Source organism: Haliotis asinina, chromosome 3, assembly GCF_037392515.1.
Source record: "Haliotis asinina isolate JCU_RB_2024 chromosome 3, JCU_Hal_asi_v2, whole genome shotgun sequence".
NCBI classification, from domain to species: Eukaryota; Metazoa; Mollusca; class Gastropoda; order Lepetellida; family Haliotidae; genus Haliotis; species Haliotis asinina.
The window spans coordinates 72,317,118-72,335,070 of record NC_090282.1 but is presented as its reverse complement, the minus strand read 5'-3'; the positions used below and the strand labels follow the sequence as shown (position 1 = coordinate 72,335,070).

The 17,953-nt window shown below is 39.7% G+C and overlaps 1 protein-coding gene across 1 annotated transcript in view; it reads right to left on the bottom strand.

Moving 5' to 3' along the window:
* The window catches only part of LOC137278423 (serine/threonine-protein kinase ATR-like), an 83,956-nt gene extending 66,017 nt beyond the window's left edge, over positions 1 to 17,939 (bottom strand). The window contains exons 1-10 of the mRNA XM_067810739.1: positions 17,823 to 17,939; positions 16,205 to 16,276; positions 15,031 to 15,113; positions 13,912 to 14,091; positions 6,064 to 6,234; positions 5,435 to 5,550; positions 5,041 to 5,129; positions 4,526 to 4,640; positions 4,223 to 4,353; positions 172 to 487 (exon numbers count right to left, since the gene is read on the bottom strand). Of these exons, the coding sequence (XP_067666840.1) occupies positions 172 to 487; positions 4,223 to 4,353; positions 4,526 to 4,640; positions 5,041 to 5,129; positions 5,435 to 5,550; positions 6,064 to 6,234; positions 13,912 to 14,091; positions 15,031 to 15,113; positions 16,205 to 16,263 (1,260 nt within the window). The 5' untranslated portion in view covers positions 16,264 to 16,276; positions 17,823 to 17,939. The remainder of the gene's footprint in view (positions 1 to 171; positions 488 to 4,222; positions 4,354 to 4,525; positions 4,641 to 5,040; positions 5,130 to 5,434; positions 5,551 to 6,063; positions 6,235 to 13,911; positions 14,092 to 15,030; positions 15,114 to 16,204; positions 16,277 to 17,822) is intronic.
* Positions 17,940 to 17,953: the final 14 nt, after the last annotated feature.

The following is a 17,953-nucleotide window of genomic DNA, read 5'->3' as shown; positions in this document are numbered from 1 at the left end:
ATACTAGACTACCCCACCATCCCATCAACAGGAGTATATGACACACAAGTAGCATTCAAGGAAATCACCTAGTCTTTGGTTTATTTCCTGAACATGACATAAAATGACCTTCATAAACAATCTCACATGAAAAAATCTCAATTTTTCTCTAAAATACTTTTTCTTCCTCACCTCATGTGATATTGCGGATCCAAAGACTCCAAACAAAGCTATCATGAGCTGCCGCCTATAGTAGCAGAACAGCTGACTGTGTCTGAGGTCAGATGGGAATTTTCCAAGAAGGTGACATATCCAGCGTGACATCGCCTGCCTCATGCTGCCAGTGCGGAGACCAGTCAGTCCGAGTTTAACTGCCATGTCAGCTAGTCTCTTCAGCTGGTCCTCAGCCTGGCCGTTAGAAACCTGATTTATCTTGAAAGGTTTTGCATCTGCTGCTATGAGACCATTCATCATTAGAGCACTGTATTCTTCAAGTTCTATTAACTCACTGAAAGAAAACAGTCTACATTTCAGTGTGATACTACACTAAATATTACCACTATCTGGTAACATATGAATTTGATAACATGTGGATGTTCAAGAGGTTAAATGAGAAAATACTCTGATAAATGTAATTTTCTGAATAAAATTTATATTTTATACTTATCCTGACTCATGCTTACTATGCTTAACTCCTCCCTCTATGCAAAGATAGTGGAACACTTGAAACCCCTTGAAGTTCCCTTCTAGCTGATGTGGACATACAATACACTCACTCATCGGAAGCCACACTTTCTCGCCAATACAGTCTCATGATCTCCCATGCTTGCCACTTTGTGAATTCAGCATGCATGAGAGGGGCAGTTGGTAGGGCGTGACACCAGCAGTCAGGATACGTATAAAATATCATTTTATTCAGAAAATTACATATTTCCCCTTTGTTTTGATTCATGCATATTATGCTTACAAAATCTAATGGAAACAGTGGTGGGTCAGGCCACACTGGATTCTGTTGACTGCCATTTAAGTACGTACAGTACTTTGTGAACTACAACAGTGATAGTTTGGTCCTGTTCTTTCTATATTTATCTGTGCGATGGGGGAATCACATCCAGTCGCACTTGTGTTCTCTTGAAGCATTTGTTGACTGGAACGTGATGATATATATAGGTCAACTAGTGTCTTGCTAGTGAATAATGCAACTGTATGTCAAGATTTCCAGTCAAGACCATTCGCGACCTTTCTTCATGTACAAATATCTTCATTATGAGTACATGGTCATAATCACTCATGCTAGCTCTTGCCCAAGACGTGTGCATGGACTCTAAACAGTCATACTCTGTAGACTGTGTTGGTCTCAAAGTGATAAAAGGGTGAGTGACACTCGGTGCCTTTTTGGAACCGTTAGTTGTTGTGCAACAACAACTGGCCCAAACTGGTGAATGCCAGCGACATCCTCCATGGCGACGTCCTGTAGGTAGTGACTGGCAAACGCCATATTTGATTTCCAAAAGCAATCCTCCATTATAGTCGAGGAGTTCCTGTGTAGAGTGACTGTCAATGCATGGCACTCACTTTGTGTGGATTGGAGGCTCATGGTGGCTCAAGTCCTGCTGCTTTGTAGGCCCTCAGTGCAATGGCTCTCATCCATACTGAGATAGTGTTGTGGGATACTTCCACTGATGTCTCAGTAGATATTGGGATGAATAGGCACTTGAAACATTGTTGCCTTGTCTTAGTACGTTGGAGATATATTTTCAACGTTCTGACTGGGCATAATGATAAATCCTGTGTATCATGTGGCCCAAGGACTGAAGATAATGCCAGGATGTGGAATTGTCCGTCCGGTTGTCCAGACAGTTGATTTTTGACGATCAAATCAGATCTCACTCCTAGATGTACATCACAAATCTCCCCTATTTGATTTTGAGGATGTGTGGCCCTCAATCCAATGAAGCCATTCTTTCTGGCGAATGTTTCAAAGCGCATCCATTTAGCATTGTACAATGTGCAGGTACATATATATAGAGCTAGTTTGACAGCCTTTGCCGCTCTAGTAGAATGTCCTCGATGTTTCAAGCGGGCTTTGTTACGATCCATACTTGAAATTGGAATGATGTTGGATTGTCGTGTGCTTGTTTGGTGTGCAGATGGACAAGTTGGTTCTTCCACTCTAGTAGTTGCAGTGTTAGTTGTCCTAGTTCCTCAGTGAGTACTGAGAACCAATCTCTCGCTGGCCAGTGAGGCAGGACCAAAATCAGTTGTATCAGCATTGTCTGTTTCATCTTCCCGGTGACTTTTGGTAGTGGTACTACCAAAATGGGGGGAATGCGAGGGGGGAACGTGAGTCCTTCCCATGTGATGCTGAAAGCCTCTGTTGCCCATGCTAATGGATCTGGCACTGGAGATATGAATATTGGTATCTGCTTGTTGAGCCCTGTGGCAAATAGGTCTATTTGCAGCGATCCGAATGTCTAATAAGGCGAAATGCCTCTCAATGTAGCATCCATTCCATTGGAGATGATTGTAGAGGGCGTGACTGTGTGTTGGTCTGAACGTTGTGTGCACCTGGGATGTGACAAACCTTTATGTGGAGATTCAAGTCATCAACAATGTTGAAGTGTTGAAAGGTCAGTTGTAGCAGTGTGGGAGATCGTGTTGATCCTTGCTTGGTTATTTAGAACACTACAATGGAGTCGGCTTTATGAACCATCAGTAGATTGTTCCTCAATGGTGTTAAGCTAATTACAGCATTTGCATAATGCTTGTCCAGATTTCTTCTTCCCTCTCATTGTAAGCATCCCAACCTTGTAGCAAAGCATCTATGTAGAGATGGTTGTTGTAGACCAGCTCTAGTAAATAGGTCCCTGCTCAGACATTCAATTGGTGAGTCCACCATAGTAGATACAGTCTCAATTTGTCCTGCAGAGCAATCCGATCCAATGTGTTGAGGTGGTGAATCAGGAATCGCTGTAATAGGCAAGCGGCTGTATCCAGCTGAGCCAGTCACTTATCCTCCTCCACTTTGCAGGATCTATTGCGAGTCTAACTGATGAGCTTGTATGATTCATCTACTTCGGGCGCTTTCATAAAGGGCTCCAAATGATGAAGTGGGAATCAACGTGCAACGAAGGTCAGGATGTGGTACTTAGGTCAGGTACTTAGCTGCTGCCTGAAAGGCTGGAGACAATGTTTCCAGGATGGTAGATATCAGCGCAATTGGCGGAAACATCAAAGTATTGATGTCCTCGTTACTTGTCATATATGTATGAGCCTTGTTGGAGTCCTTCGATGGGGAGACCAAGTCCAAAACATTCGTGATCCACTATGCAATTTCTGACGATGTCCATCTCCGTTTTTCTGTGAGTGGAGAATGATGTGCGAGTGGGGCACAATGTCCATGCAGCGAATCTCATCATAGTCCTCCTGTCTATATGTGCCCCTGGAACAACTACCATTCTGTGGGTGTCTTCGTTTTTTTCTACATGAATCTGTATCTGATGAAAATGACGAATGAAGATGGTGTCTCTGACAAAGGGGATGCAGACAGGGAATGCCAAGCTGACGAAAAAACATGTCACAACAAAAACACAAGAACATTTTCAAATTTTTATTTAAAGACGATTGTAATTACAATCCAAAAACCGAATAAAACATAATTTAGATTAAAGGACCAAAATTAAAGCAAAAACTTTTCGCAGTATCGGGACCCAATCTGAATGTATTGGTGGGAAAGGGAGGCTCCTGATGGGTGAGTGTATTGAATGTCCACTTAAGGGATTTCAAGTGTTCCACTATCTTTGATTAGAGGAAGGAGGTACGCATAATAAGAGTCAGATTAACGAAAGATAATGCTAAACAATTGATGGAAGGTGGGCCACCATCACAAACATGTAAGACACTAAAAAATGACGACACAGAACACAATGCATTATAACCTGATGCCAGGACAACATTCAGTCCACCTTCTGTGTTTCATACTACATGAACTTAGCAGAAATTATTTCAATATTTCTTCTGAGAATCTCAAACATTATTCATACAATTTTATTATCCTTTAAATGCACAACTGGTTCACTGTGCAGATCAGGAAACGCAACACCAACAACTTGTTTTGTCCTAAGATTCTAAACACCAAGAGTCAACCATACATGTTTTAACGGACCAAGAATGAAGAAAACACTTCACTGTATTCAGCAGATCCTGAGATGAAGCTTTTTCTCATCAAATTCTGTTTCCTCACCTTTCTGGGACATCATCAATGTCAGTCAGCAGGAACTCCAACAGCCCGGCCACACAGCCAAGGAAGTAATCCATCACCAACGTGGGCAGACCGGATGAGATGAGGATGTCAGACAGGGTGGACAGGGAACACTGGAAACATAGGTCTCTACGTTAATAATGCCCACAAGTCATGGTCTGGGACACACAGGGATTTACAGGACGCGAATTCCTGTGTCCTATTCACATAAGAATTGATAATGAATGCAACAAAATCTTTTAACACAGAGTAAAATTTATGATTATTACGAGACTGGATGTTTACCATTTTTAGTTGAATGTCTCCAAACTCCAGATGGCAGCACAGACATCCCCACAACAACTGTACATGGTGCGGATCCACAACACAGACCTCATGTAGTGATCCATGAACTATCTTCCTGTAATCATCAGATGACATTGTGGGCCATTTCACACAGTGTAAGAGAAAGGATTTAGTAATGTTAAATCCTGCATCTTAAATTCCAAACATTCAAAATGCTTATAAAGAAAATAGAGAGTGCAACCTACAGGATGTTTAGGAAAGGAGATATTTCACATAGCAATGCATAGTAAATTGAAAATGCCAAATGAGCATTTACTAGAGAGGTCCGTCTTTCCTAAGTCTGAAATCCAAAGTAAGTTAGAGGGACTACGTACAGTTTGGTCCTCCTTACCATGTCATAAATCTGGTTCACAGCAAGAAATATGCATATTCTTCTTGAGTGCCAGTCTAACTGGTAGGACATATCACTGGAAACTAAAGTAAAGACTAAGTTTTAGGAGACTGCTTCTACTCACGTGAGGTTGATCTGCAGCAGTTCACAGTGACAGGGATCTGCAATGTTGATCTTCATATCCTGAAGGTTCAGGCCTTCTGTGTCCACACTCTGGGCATGGAGATGTCAGGTGAATGAATGAGTTGATTTTAAACCACTTTCAGCAATATTCCAGAAACATCAGGATAGGGGACACCAGAAATGGGCTTCACACATTGCACCCAAGCAGGGAATCCAACCCGTGTCATAGGCAAATACTTTAACTGCTAGGCTACCCCACTGTCCCTGATGTCAGATAAGATGATTACAGTAATAGACATTCCATTTGTTCGTTGTTTCATACTACACAATTTTCCAGGATACGTTCACAAAGCTTTCAATATCTGTTGAAAACGCTAATGGAAACTTTCAGTCACCTTGCCAGGTTCCACATGACTTTGTTTGACCTTGTCCAGGGGAACTTGGAACCTTGAGAGAGTCACAAACTCTGGTGGGTCGGGTGAGTACAGCTGGTCATTGATCTGCACCAACTCTGTAACCATGACAACTCACGCCTCACTGCTATAACTGTAATAATCTACACCTGAACATCAAACTTCAATACAACAGAACACATCCTCTCAGTCACTCAACTGCAATTGCCTTCAGCATTGATATCCAACTGGGGCCTGTAAAAACTTTCAGGATTATGGAAGAACAGACACACAAAGTTTGAGCTCCTTCAGTCAGGCAGTTTCAAAGAAATTTCTACGGTTTGTGAGTTTGAAAGAACATGTCCAAGTGCAAAGATCAAAATGTAACATACTTCAACAAACAGAAGTGATGAGCATACTCACTCTCACTACCAGCTATAAATGTACTATGCTTCATTACATTTGGAACAAAGCTGAAGAAGTAATGGTCCATCTTTACAAATATAGGGGCCAATGGAAATACTGATTCAAACTTTTTTTTAACAAATTCAAGCATCATTATCATAAATGGAGACAAGCATGTCCAGTTTCAGATTCTTTGGACCGTTTATACAAAGTAAATGCATACATACCACCCAGTGCATTCACTATCTCTGCTGCCAGTTGCTTGAAGACGTACAGATGTTTGACACGGACCACCTGCAACACCTGTCTGATAATCTCCAAGCACTGCTGGTGCAGAATAGTGCACTCTGGACGTCCCAGCAGACGCACAAGGCGGCCAATAAACCACATGCAGAACGCTACAACACATCATGGCATATTAATGGTACATGCATGGATGGTGTATGTTATATTTCCCTGGGGAAGGAAACACATGGGATTTCAATTTTGATTCAAGTTCTGTGTAATCAGTCAGATTCATTATGAACCCATTAGAATGCAATAGTGTTACAAATTTGCTTTGATCAAAATTGAGTGAGCATGGTTTTACCACGCTTTTAAAAATATCATGAGGAAGGATATCACAACCTAGCAATGTGGGGAATCGAACCCAGGTCTTTGTATTAAACCTTACATTGGCAACAATGACAAGATTGACAGCTGCCCTGCCAAGTGTAGTCACTATACAGGTGGACTTTTATTATTCAACTGCTTTTCTTGAACATTGTAAACTTTTAATGGTAACAAATAATTGTAACTAGCTCAAGTCCAATAAACTAACATTCTAAAAACAGAATTAAGATTTTGTGGTCACTTCATGCCATATGGTCAGGTTCAAACACTGTGAGCGTCATCCATGAAGAGTTACTTCCCTTCCATTTCTATCCCATCGAAACAAAATGCTGACTAGATTGTCTCAACATTTAATCATTAACATCACTCCAACAGCAAAACATCCTCTAATGACATACCCAGACCTGCCTACCCCAAATTGGGCCTTTGTGGATCCAACTCTATCATTTGGTGTAATTTTTAACCTTGAATGTGTAATCAAATCTGATCATCATGATAATGTGTTTAAGTAACTAGATAGTCACTACATGAGTGCATGTAATCATGTACTGTATAATACTGTTAATATAGTAGATATATTTTGATACTTATAAAGAAAACACAAATGTTATTTCATACCTTTATTTCTGGATGTAAGCCTTGCCTCTGTAAGTCTCTGTCTCTAAAAATGCTTAAGTTAGTCATACTTCTTCAGAGACTCATAATAGGCACTCTTGAGCCTTCTGAGCTTCTCAGGTGTATAGCGATTGTTATGTGGTTCAGTCTCACTGGCCTTTATCTGCAGTAAGGCATTCATTGTGTCATTGCCAAGAAAAGCCCTTTGGTAGGTCTTGTTCTTCCTTACCACAGAAAATACTCGTTCGCAGGCAGCATTGCTGTGTGGAATGGTAAGTATGCCAAGCATAAACTTGGACAGATTGCTGAACATCATCTCATCTGTAGCATCCTTGACCTCACTCAATCTGACCCATTTCTTATCCATTCTGTCTATCTCCAAAAGTGCCTTGGGTAGTTCATAGGACTGGTAAGTGGTGTACTCCATTTCTAGTGTATCCAGAGAACATCCTACTGGCACCAAGCATGGGTATCTCTTCTGGAAGTACTGAAGATCTGACAATGATTTGTGTAACTGGAGGTCAATGTCAGCAACCTCAGCATGTGACAGCAGAGAGTCAGTCAGTGGGAACTTCTGTTTTATGTACTTACATGATGCCACATAAAACAGTCTGGCATTAGCATAGAATTCCTCAATTCTGCTGTCTCTCAAGTGCATTTCTTTCTTCATAGATATGAACTTCCTTGCTTCTTCTCCAATTAAAACTTCACTAGCTGGCTTCAACAGCTTCTCATCATCCAGTGAAACTTCAGTTACATGTACTGAGTGCATTCCAGCAGGAGTGATGAAACGCACAAGCAGATCCCTCATCAACTTAATCAGGATACTTTGCAACTTGTGAATGAGTGGTGCCTCATTCTGTAGCTTGACATTCACTTGATCAAATGACTTCATGGCATATTTCAGGAACAAGCAATATAGTTTGTTTGTTGGGGACTTGAAAATGTCTCTAACTTTTCTGCTTTGGACAACTGAGGTGCACTTGATTTCATGTCTTTGTTTTCATTACCTGATGTAGTAGGAACTTTTGAGTTTGGTTTCTTTGATGGTGGGTTTGTGCTTTTAGATTTTTGACCTTTTGTGACTGATTTACTTGACATTTTGACTGAAGCAGATTCACTTTTAGAATTTTCTTTTTGTGTCTTCTTTCTTGCATTTTCCCTTATGGTGTTGGCTTCTTCGTGAAAGAACTGCTTCAATGCATTCCAGTTTTCTAAGACCCAGTGTTTCCGGTGGCTTTTTGCACAGCCGGCCACCATGACCGGCAGCTAAAAATTTTACCGGCCATTCCAGAAAAATACCGGCCACATCAATCAAACTATTTTCAAAAATAAAACAAACGATAATTCTCACCTTTTAAATCTTTCGTTTTTTATTTCTGAAGAGATCCACAGCTCTAGTGATACATTCCTCACTTGCGTGCATGTTCAACAACATGAGATTGTTCAGGCGTCGTTCGCAGAGCCGATTACGGCTGGACGAGTGCAAACGATTTTGCAAGCTAAACCCACGTTCTGCAGGCACACTACTGACTGGTATCACCAATGCAATAATTGCAAGATTGGCAAAATCTGGATATAGATCGCTAAAGTCTCTGATAATGAGTTTGCACGTCTGCTCTAGGCCAACTGTTCCCATGCCTGTCACTGTTTTCCTGAAGTGCGGGAAATCCCCCTCAGCTCGCTCCCGATTGACTGGAACACTCACGACGTCACAGCCCTCCTGACCAATCACAGGGCTGAACTTGTCAAGAACAACTTGTAGGGAATCCTGGCCGTATGTCGCCAACTCGTTCGCCGTGTCAGGGTACCGATCTGGATTTAATAGATTATCCAGACAGGATAAAACAGACAGACTATCATCAGGGAATCTTGCCTCGAGTGAACTGCACAATTCGTCAATGAAGTCATCACGAATTTTCTTGAAAGCTGTGACAGAGCGAGGGTCTGCATAGGTCAATTTCACACCACGAAATTCACCATTTCTAACGTTTTCGTTGAAATATTGCTCATGTTTCCCAGGATTTTCTTTCAGCTCCTGCAATGACTCGATAGTTGATCGAACAATAGGTTTCACAAGTCCAAGATTTAGCGTATCCTTCTGAAATAAACACACAAGTTTGTCCATGAAATGTAACGTGTCAGACAACACATACGTCATTCCTATGAAAGTGTAGGTTTTGATTTTCTTTACGATGCTAGACGCAACTGCATTTTTTCTCTCTGAAGCCTCCTCCTCTATTTCCATGACAAGAGCTGGCCATGTTTCTCTTGTAGATTTAACTGCTCTGCCGACTGACAGCCACCTCACACTGGTCGGCTGAATCACACTTGCAAAATCACTCTCCTCAAGAATTTCTGATAACTCCCTAAGACGATTGTAACGAGTCGCCGAGTATTCATACAGTTTATAAATTTCGTTTAGAGTTTTTCTATATTCAGCCACATATTTTGAAACCTTAGCTGCGTCTGCAGAGGCTAAAGCGACCCTATGTGCCACACAATGTACATGGACTAAAAAGGGGCTCTCTGGCTGAAGTCTGACCCCTACCCCCGCTCGCCGTCCGGTCATCACACTGGCTCCGTCGGAACCAAGGCCCACTAATTGCTCCAATGAAATATTCCATTCACTCAACACTTCTTTCACTTTTTCAGTAATACACTCGGCCGTTCCGCTGTGAACGGAAAAATTCCCAAGAAATACAGTGTCAGTTTTTCCATTATTTTGAATCTTCAAAAACATGATCAGTTTCTTCTCCACGGTAATGTTTACAGTTTCATCAATTATTAACCCGATAAATCTGCTGTTTTGCACGCGTTCCTTGAGTTGTTCAATGGTACTTTGCACAATACAATGTTCCATTTCCTCCACAGAATCTGAATGGGAATACACCACACCACTCAAACTGGTACATCCGTTTCTCTTCTGTAAGTCAATTAATTTGGAAAACTTTGAAGTCGCTAGATTTTCTTTAGCCATGAAAAGGACGGTGTTCATCATAGCTGTCAGTTTTTCATCACTTTTTTCAGCAGCTTTATTTACATGAGTCGCCATTGCTCTGACTTGACCAGCGACGATTACAGCCTGGTAGTGAGAAGCACTATCCCTGTGCTCTTTCAGTGCAGAAAGTTTCATGTTGATGCACCCTTTAGTGAATCCATTCTGTTTTTTGGCAGCTTCACATATAGTACAGAACAATAATTCTCCATCTGGCGTAAGTTCGTGACGCAACCAACCGAACTGCTTCAACCAGTCACTGTTGAAATTCCGCACTGATTTGACACTGGCACTTTTTTTCGACCCCGATGCCGATGATCCATCAGACTTAGAGTTATTTTCTTCTGGTAATTTCCGTTTCAAACTACTTTCATTTTCTGAGGATAAGTTTGAATGTTTGCCCCCAAAAAAGGCGGACAAACAAGCTTGCTTTTTCTTGGCAGACATAGTGATGTCATGGAAGCGAGCACGTGGGAAATTGACATGCGCATCAACAAAATCTCAAATGTCGTATTGGTAAGTTCAGAATGAACATCGAAACGAATGCTATTTTTAGCTTGGGCTTTTTCCGTTTTTGGCCACGTAATGATCTGTTGCCGTGATAAAAAAAACACAAACAGGTTGGTTGGGAAATATTTTAATGAAGTAATAATGAAATTATTAACTTGTTGGTAAAAAAAGTTTGCCGGCTACTATGGCCGACAGTGTTTCAAAATACCGGATATTGGCTATTTTTACCGGCCAAAAGCCGGTATATGCCGGATAACGGAAACACTGACTGACCTGATCCAGAGACTTGCCTATACTCAGCCATCTGGTTGAAACATGTCTCAGTATCTTCTTATGTTCAACATCGTACAGTTTCTGCCACTCTCCTAACCCACTGAGCCGCTTACTTGACTTATCAAGATAATAGTATATATATATCCACTAGAATTTCATCTATGTTGAATGGCAACTGTGATGCTCCCTTTTCAGCAGCCAAATGAATCAAGTGGCATGGGCATCCAGATAAATGAAGTTGGGGTTGTTTGTCTAACATGAAAGCAAATACTCCCTTCTTTTTGCCAGTCATTACAAAGGCATTGTCCGATGCTAGTGATAGACAGTTTGTCCAAGGAATGTTGTTGCTTTCTATTTCTTGACAAATCAAGTTGAAAATATTCTCACCAGTTGCAGCCACATCTCTCAATACTGGAACTGACAGTAATTCCTTCTTCACACCTGTACTATCAGCAAAAGATATCACTAATGGAAACTGTTTATCGTATTCATCATTGCTGCCATCTGTTGCTACACTGAATGGATTTGTCTTCAAAGAATCAATCAAACTTATTCTCACATCATGAGCAAGTTCTTTAACAATTGCAGTCGTTTTGCTTCTTCCACATTCATAATTTTTGGCAATGTCAGAATCTGGGAAAGCCACTTCGACTGCTTTGGTGATAGAATCTGCTGCTGATAATGGTAAGTTCAGCTGAACTAACAAATGGCTAAATACTGATTCAGCTTGTGTAACTTTGTAATCAGTCACATTTGTTTCATTTCCAACAAAGAATTTCTTAATTTCACCGCTCGATTTCGCTACTTTCACATATTCTGTGTGAGTATTGGAGTGCACGTGTCTCTCGATATCGTACTTTCCAGAATGTGAGATGCTAAAATCTTTTTTGCAGTATCTGCAGAAGGCATATCCTACCCCACGTAACGAAGGTTGTATCCCTGGAACATCACTATATTCTTTGCGGTATTTCTGCTCAATTTTGTGTTTCTTCCCACCTGATTGTTCGCTAGAGGATTCACTCTTTCTTTTGGGCTGTGCCATTTATCTCGCATAACATGAGCGGAAGTTCATCATTCGGACCATCATTCGGACCAAGTCGTCACACCCCGAATGCCGATTGTCGTAATGTTACTCGGTAGCAGTGTTTGTGAATGTTGAGCGATCATATCAGTGCATGGAGTTTCAATGTCAGCTTGTTCAATATTTTTGCTTCTACATGTCAAACATCACTTGAAAGGTACAGTCCTACTGTTTATGTAAAACTACAACTTAAATAAGTTCAGATTTAATGAAAATTCAAGCTCACACACAGATGAACCATGAAGGGAGCAAAAATTGCTGCGATTTTTTTCACTTGCAACCTGTCATAGTATCTCCTTACGTTTTTCCATTGATATTTTAATTTTTCACGAAATCGGAAAATTATAGTGAACAGATATAAAAATAATATGTATGGTTGGCCATTTCCCGATGTCAGGGGCTTTCCGCTCGGTAACGGAATGTAACAGCGCGAAATGCCGCCGTTTTCGAAGCTTTGTGTGAGTAACTTTTGAGACGATTCGTTTGATGATCGGTAAGGTTCGAAAGGTCTATACATCAAGTATGTAAATGTGTCCATGTCAGGAATTTTTCACAGTTGTAAGAAGCAAATTTATTGGATAAAAATTGGTTACTAGTGACGCTATTTTTGCCTCAGTATGAAATAAGGATCATGATTTGTCAACATCATACACGTGACCAAAGTCAGCCAATCATATAACAGCAGTGGGTGCTGTCCCCGTAATCTGTAGATTCCGGAGAAAGTTCCGGGTAATTTCTTGATATTCTCCTATTCAGTTCTAAAAAATCACCACCTACATGTACATTATGGACCTTGCTGGACGTATCGTGTTAGGTTATGACCAATGACAAGAACCTTTACGCATATATTTTAGCATTAAACATCGTGTCCGAGCGTCATGTTCGAAAGCAACGAGAGCCGAGATGTCACTTGAATTATATTTCACCATCGCACAATAAAGATGAAAATAATAAGTTACAATGACCGTTTCACAACTTGGTTGAGTACTGTTGTTGATTTCGTTATTCAGGTTATTTAATTTGTTTAGTTCTCTCATCGAAACATCGTTAATTTGCTTATTTTGAACTCTAATGCTGACCCGTTCCTCGAATCGTTTTTTTTTCAATAAAATTGCGAAAAATAGTGTGTAATTGTAATCTTGTCGATAATATAAGGTCATCTAAAATTTGTTATGTGTTTTCAGACATTGTGAAAAGTGATTAAGTTGATAAAAGAAGCACATGTTCGTTAGGCTCCGAAAAATATGTATCATTTTCACATGACTAACCCTGCCTGGCCGATGAATCGGCCTCCGGTGTTGAATGGGTTAAACACCGAGTTACGGAGAGCATTAAAAAAATAGTAAAATTTGAAAAAGGATGAAATAAAGATATTCGATGTTTTTCACAAATGCAGAAAAATGTACCTGTCAATAACTTCCTTATTTACGTGTCTGAATTCAATAATGAGGCAATAAAAATAACCTTACAGGTTGGTCACTTCATATAATTATCTAATTTGCGTAATTTATTCTCTAAAGTAGTATTGGCGTAATTCAGGTGTAAAAAACGTAATAATTACGCAGAAATCATAAGGGTAGGCAGGTCTGCATACCATAAATAGCCAAATATAAGAAGGATTGAGAAAATTGAAAAAAAAACCAGCTTCTGCCATATTGCCACTATAGTACAAAGAAAAACTGTAACCCTTTCTCCAAGATAAATCCAGCATGAACCAAAAGACCCCACACACAACAAACTTTTTTCAGTGCGATTTCGACCCAACCCTATCTCCCTCCAAATTCAGCATAGTGAATCTAAGCTTGAACACTTCATGTATAAAAGATATGAATTCAAATATCTGATGGCTTGTCTAGATTTCATGTTCTTTGTAAAATGTCAGTCTACAGTACATTATATGCAAATTTGATTGTCACAAAAAGCTGCTGTTATTTTCACACATTTGCGTTAAGTCAGGACTTTCAACTACTGGTGTGGAGTGCTTACCTAGAGAGAGCTCTACTTCACTCTTGAGCTGCCCAGGTTTGGGAGCTGGGCCACTACTGGTGTCAATAGTTGGATGGAGAAGTATGTAGATCTGGGGTTCATTCCTGAGACAGTGCAGGCACCACATCAACATGTGGAAACACTCACTCTTGTCACCATGGTTCTTCAGAGATTCTGACACTGTGATGAGACCGTAAGTGAGTAAGTAAGTATGGTGTTATGCTGCTTTTAGTGATATTCCAGCAATATCATGGCAGGGGACACCAGGAAAGGGCTGCATATATTTGTACCTATGTGGGGAATCAAACCTGTCTTTGGCATGACGAGTGGATGATCTAACCACTAGGCCACCCCACCACCCGACAGAGAGTAAAATGCAAACAGTAAGTGACATAGCAAGATTAGAGTCAAGAACTGATACTTGAACAATTCTAAATGTTTACAAATCGACAATTCTGAAAAGCATTGTAATTATTAGACCTGTTCCTCTGTAAACAACATATTTAAATACAAAGAAAAAAATATAAATATCAATACGTAACTGTGAATCAAAATAACACATGTACAGTCGTGCATCGTTTATCTGAACCTCAGATATCCGGAAAACCCGCCTTCCGAATGAAAATTCCTTAAAACAAATTCACAAAGCTGTAAAATTACTCACCTATCCGGAAATCCAGTTTCCCTAACCGTACGGTCATTTTCACATACAAAACACTAAATTATGCGCATTTTTTGTCTCGTATTTCTGGATGGTTGAGCACCTGTATGTTTACACACGCAATAACCAGGGCCTCACGTGATGTAACAAAGAAGTCAGCAGTCCTTGAAGCATGAGAAGATTAATTACCTCTGAGTAGCAAGGTGACACTGAGTTAATTTTGAGGTGTGTCAATTTGTGGGTCACTATAATTAATTAATCCAGATGATCAAGCAAGCCTGGACAGCTGTGAGTGAAAAGACAATTGCTTCGTTTCTTTGTACATTTCTTTGTACATATGGTCCATGATTGAGATACCTGAAAATTCGCTTATCCGGACAATTTCAATAAAAATACAAGTGTTCGGATAAATGGGGTACAACTGTGAATGGAACAGTGAAACTTTTGTGACAACTTACCAACATCAATATCTCCAAAGAAGTCATCCAAGAATCTACAGATTGATTTTCTACATTCATAGATTCCAAGACTTTTCTTTAAACTGAAACAGGAAATTAAACAAACATAATGTAAGTTTGTTGGGTGCTTATCATGCTTACAAAGAGAGGCAGTGAGTGATATTTGGGATAAACATAAAAACTAGGTTGATAATTTGCCAATTACAGAATAATCATAGATACAGTAACATAAAAAGCTACTGAGAATATAACGACAGAATGCACGGTCACAGCATTGGAATTGTTCACCCTAATAGTATGACTACATCAGGAATATAAAATATCAAAGAGCATTATCAAAGTATACCAAATCAACCTTGTCACTCTGTACATAAATCTTAGAGGGTTAATTCACATATGTGAAAATATATATGTTTTTTACTTATCCTGACTCATGCTTAACTGCTTATCTCCTTTCCCTCTTCTCTATGTTAATTCACAAAATTTATACAAAATTTGTAGCACATATGATGAACAATTGTCTTATAAATGCATTCATCTCAGAATCTGAATTATTTATCCAAAGGTAAACAAAATATAATCTGTGAAAGAACCCAAGAAAACCGTCCAACTGTCCGCTTGGGTGATAAAGGAAAGGTTTGAGGTGAACACAGTCACATGGACACTTTGGGCTAGAAAGGGAGGTGGCTCAGAGTGAGTGAATGATTGTACGTTCACTTCTAGAGAATTCTGAAAGGTTTCAAGTTCACACTAACCGTTTCGAAGAGAGAAAGGAGATGAGCAATTAAGCATCAGTCAGGATAAGCAAAAATATTCTTCATCAACATCATCATCATCACCACCACACATACCCAATGGTCGCTGAGTTGAATTTGCCACAGGGAGTAACACAGACGACCCTCAGAATGTTGTCAATACTTCGTTGATTGTATTACCTTGATCAATATGACTATCAATCCTTAAATATCTTAACGATGGTTTACACAATACCATATATAACATATACTATAGCTGACAACAATCTACACATTACGGTGGAAGGCTAAAGAACAAATACAAGAATGTGAAAATAATGAGCTATGCTGACACACAGGATTATATTTTCTGTGTATCTTAGATTCAATCCCCCAGGGAAAGATATCTGAAATTGCTAACTTCCTAAGAAAATACATACTCAGCTATGATCTTCACAGCTTCTGCAAGCTGCCTTTTCAACATCTTGGCATCTGCCATTGTGTCTAGTATTCTGAAAATAATGTAAAAGATCATATAATCCATTGGTACACTTTCAAGTTTAAGCTTTATACATGGAGAGTTCACGAACAGTAAGACCCTCAGAAAAGTCAGGCCGATTTGTCAGCCCCAGTGTCCAACTGTATATTTCACAATGACTTTCACTGAAGTTGTTGTATGTGATATGTCACATTTGTTTGATGTGTTTATAAATTTTATGGTTGTTAATAATTTCAAAGCTAATTATAAGAAATGCTAAATCTGAAATGTTCCGATTTCTGTTCTAAGAGTGTGGTGCATTTTCAGCAGATCAGACAGACATCCAAAACTAGACTCATTCAGACCCTGAAGCAAACATATCCACAAATGCCCAGACAAGTCTTGAAAAGTGGTAAGTCTAAATTTTCAGTCTGAAAAAGAAGCAAGTCTCGGGGCTCCTTATATTTTTTTTTTTTCACTATGAACAGTTTTTTCTGTAAAATATGTTCATTTCAGAGACTAGTGGATAGCCTAATCTGAAACTTACAGTATCCAGTCACTTTGAAACACAGTTTGTGAACACTGTACATGGAAGCCTATTGCATGGGCAATCTAAATAACTGATATCTCTGCAGAGAACTTTGACAATGGGCTATTTTCAGGATTATTAGCCATTTCCTGAATTTTGAATGGGCCACTGCCCTTGTATTAACAGTTAACTTCCAAATTTTAATGGGCCACTTTTCAGTCTGCCCGTTCATTGAAACTGGGCTGCTGCATTCATGGATGGCTTAAGTCAAATGGAGACGATGCCAAGTAATGAACAGATGATGCTGGGGCAATTTGGCTTACATGGACCAGTCATCACTGATGAAAAGTTTTCCTGCTTTAAACAGAAATGATTTTCTGTTCAGTTTAGTCAGATATCGATTGTTTCCATCATTTACAAGTTACCACCCTTCAAGTACACTGCCAGTTTAACTGACAATTTTCATTTTGACATCACGGCTAAATATTGCCAGTGTGACATTAAAATTTAAATCACTGCATTTTGTTCAAGCTTGCTCATAAACTGTGTCAAAACAGCATATGTTCAGATATCATATGCTCAATTTGTCATCATCAATTTGAAAGGAACTGACACATATGTATAAATAAGTATGCCAGAGCTTGTACCATTAAAAACTGCCATCAAGTTATGTACTGTCACCATCATGGTTTTAACACTATACTAAGGAGTTAAGACCCCGTTAGTGACAGTACATACCTTGATGGCTGTTTTCAGTGGTACAAGACCCTGTATTCAAGGCCACCACCTGTTGACCCAAGAAAGGCAAGACAGAAAACAACATACATCATGTTCACAATCAAATACATTACACTGACTTGCTCTGAATGCAACGAGTACCACAAACGCTAGTTTAGACTCCCATTGATCACACTCCTTGTCAAATTGACATGTTATTTGCTGATATTTGAACTTAAAAAAACATTGGGTCTTCTGCTTGTCTTTATGAAAATAACACCTGAAACGATTCCAACAACATCATATTGCAACCATTTGCGTTGACAATGTTCACCTCTGTCTAAATCATATGCGCATGTTGAACGACTTCGTAATCGTTTGGCAATTGTCATCAAAATAAACGACGTATTGAGAGTTTTCTTCCCGCCTTGAAGTGTGGGGCACTGGGTTCCGAGCATTATCTCC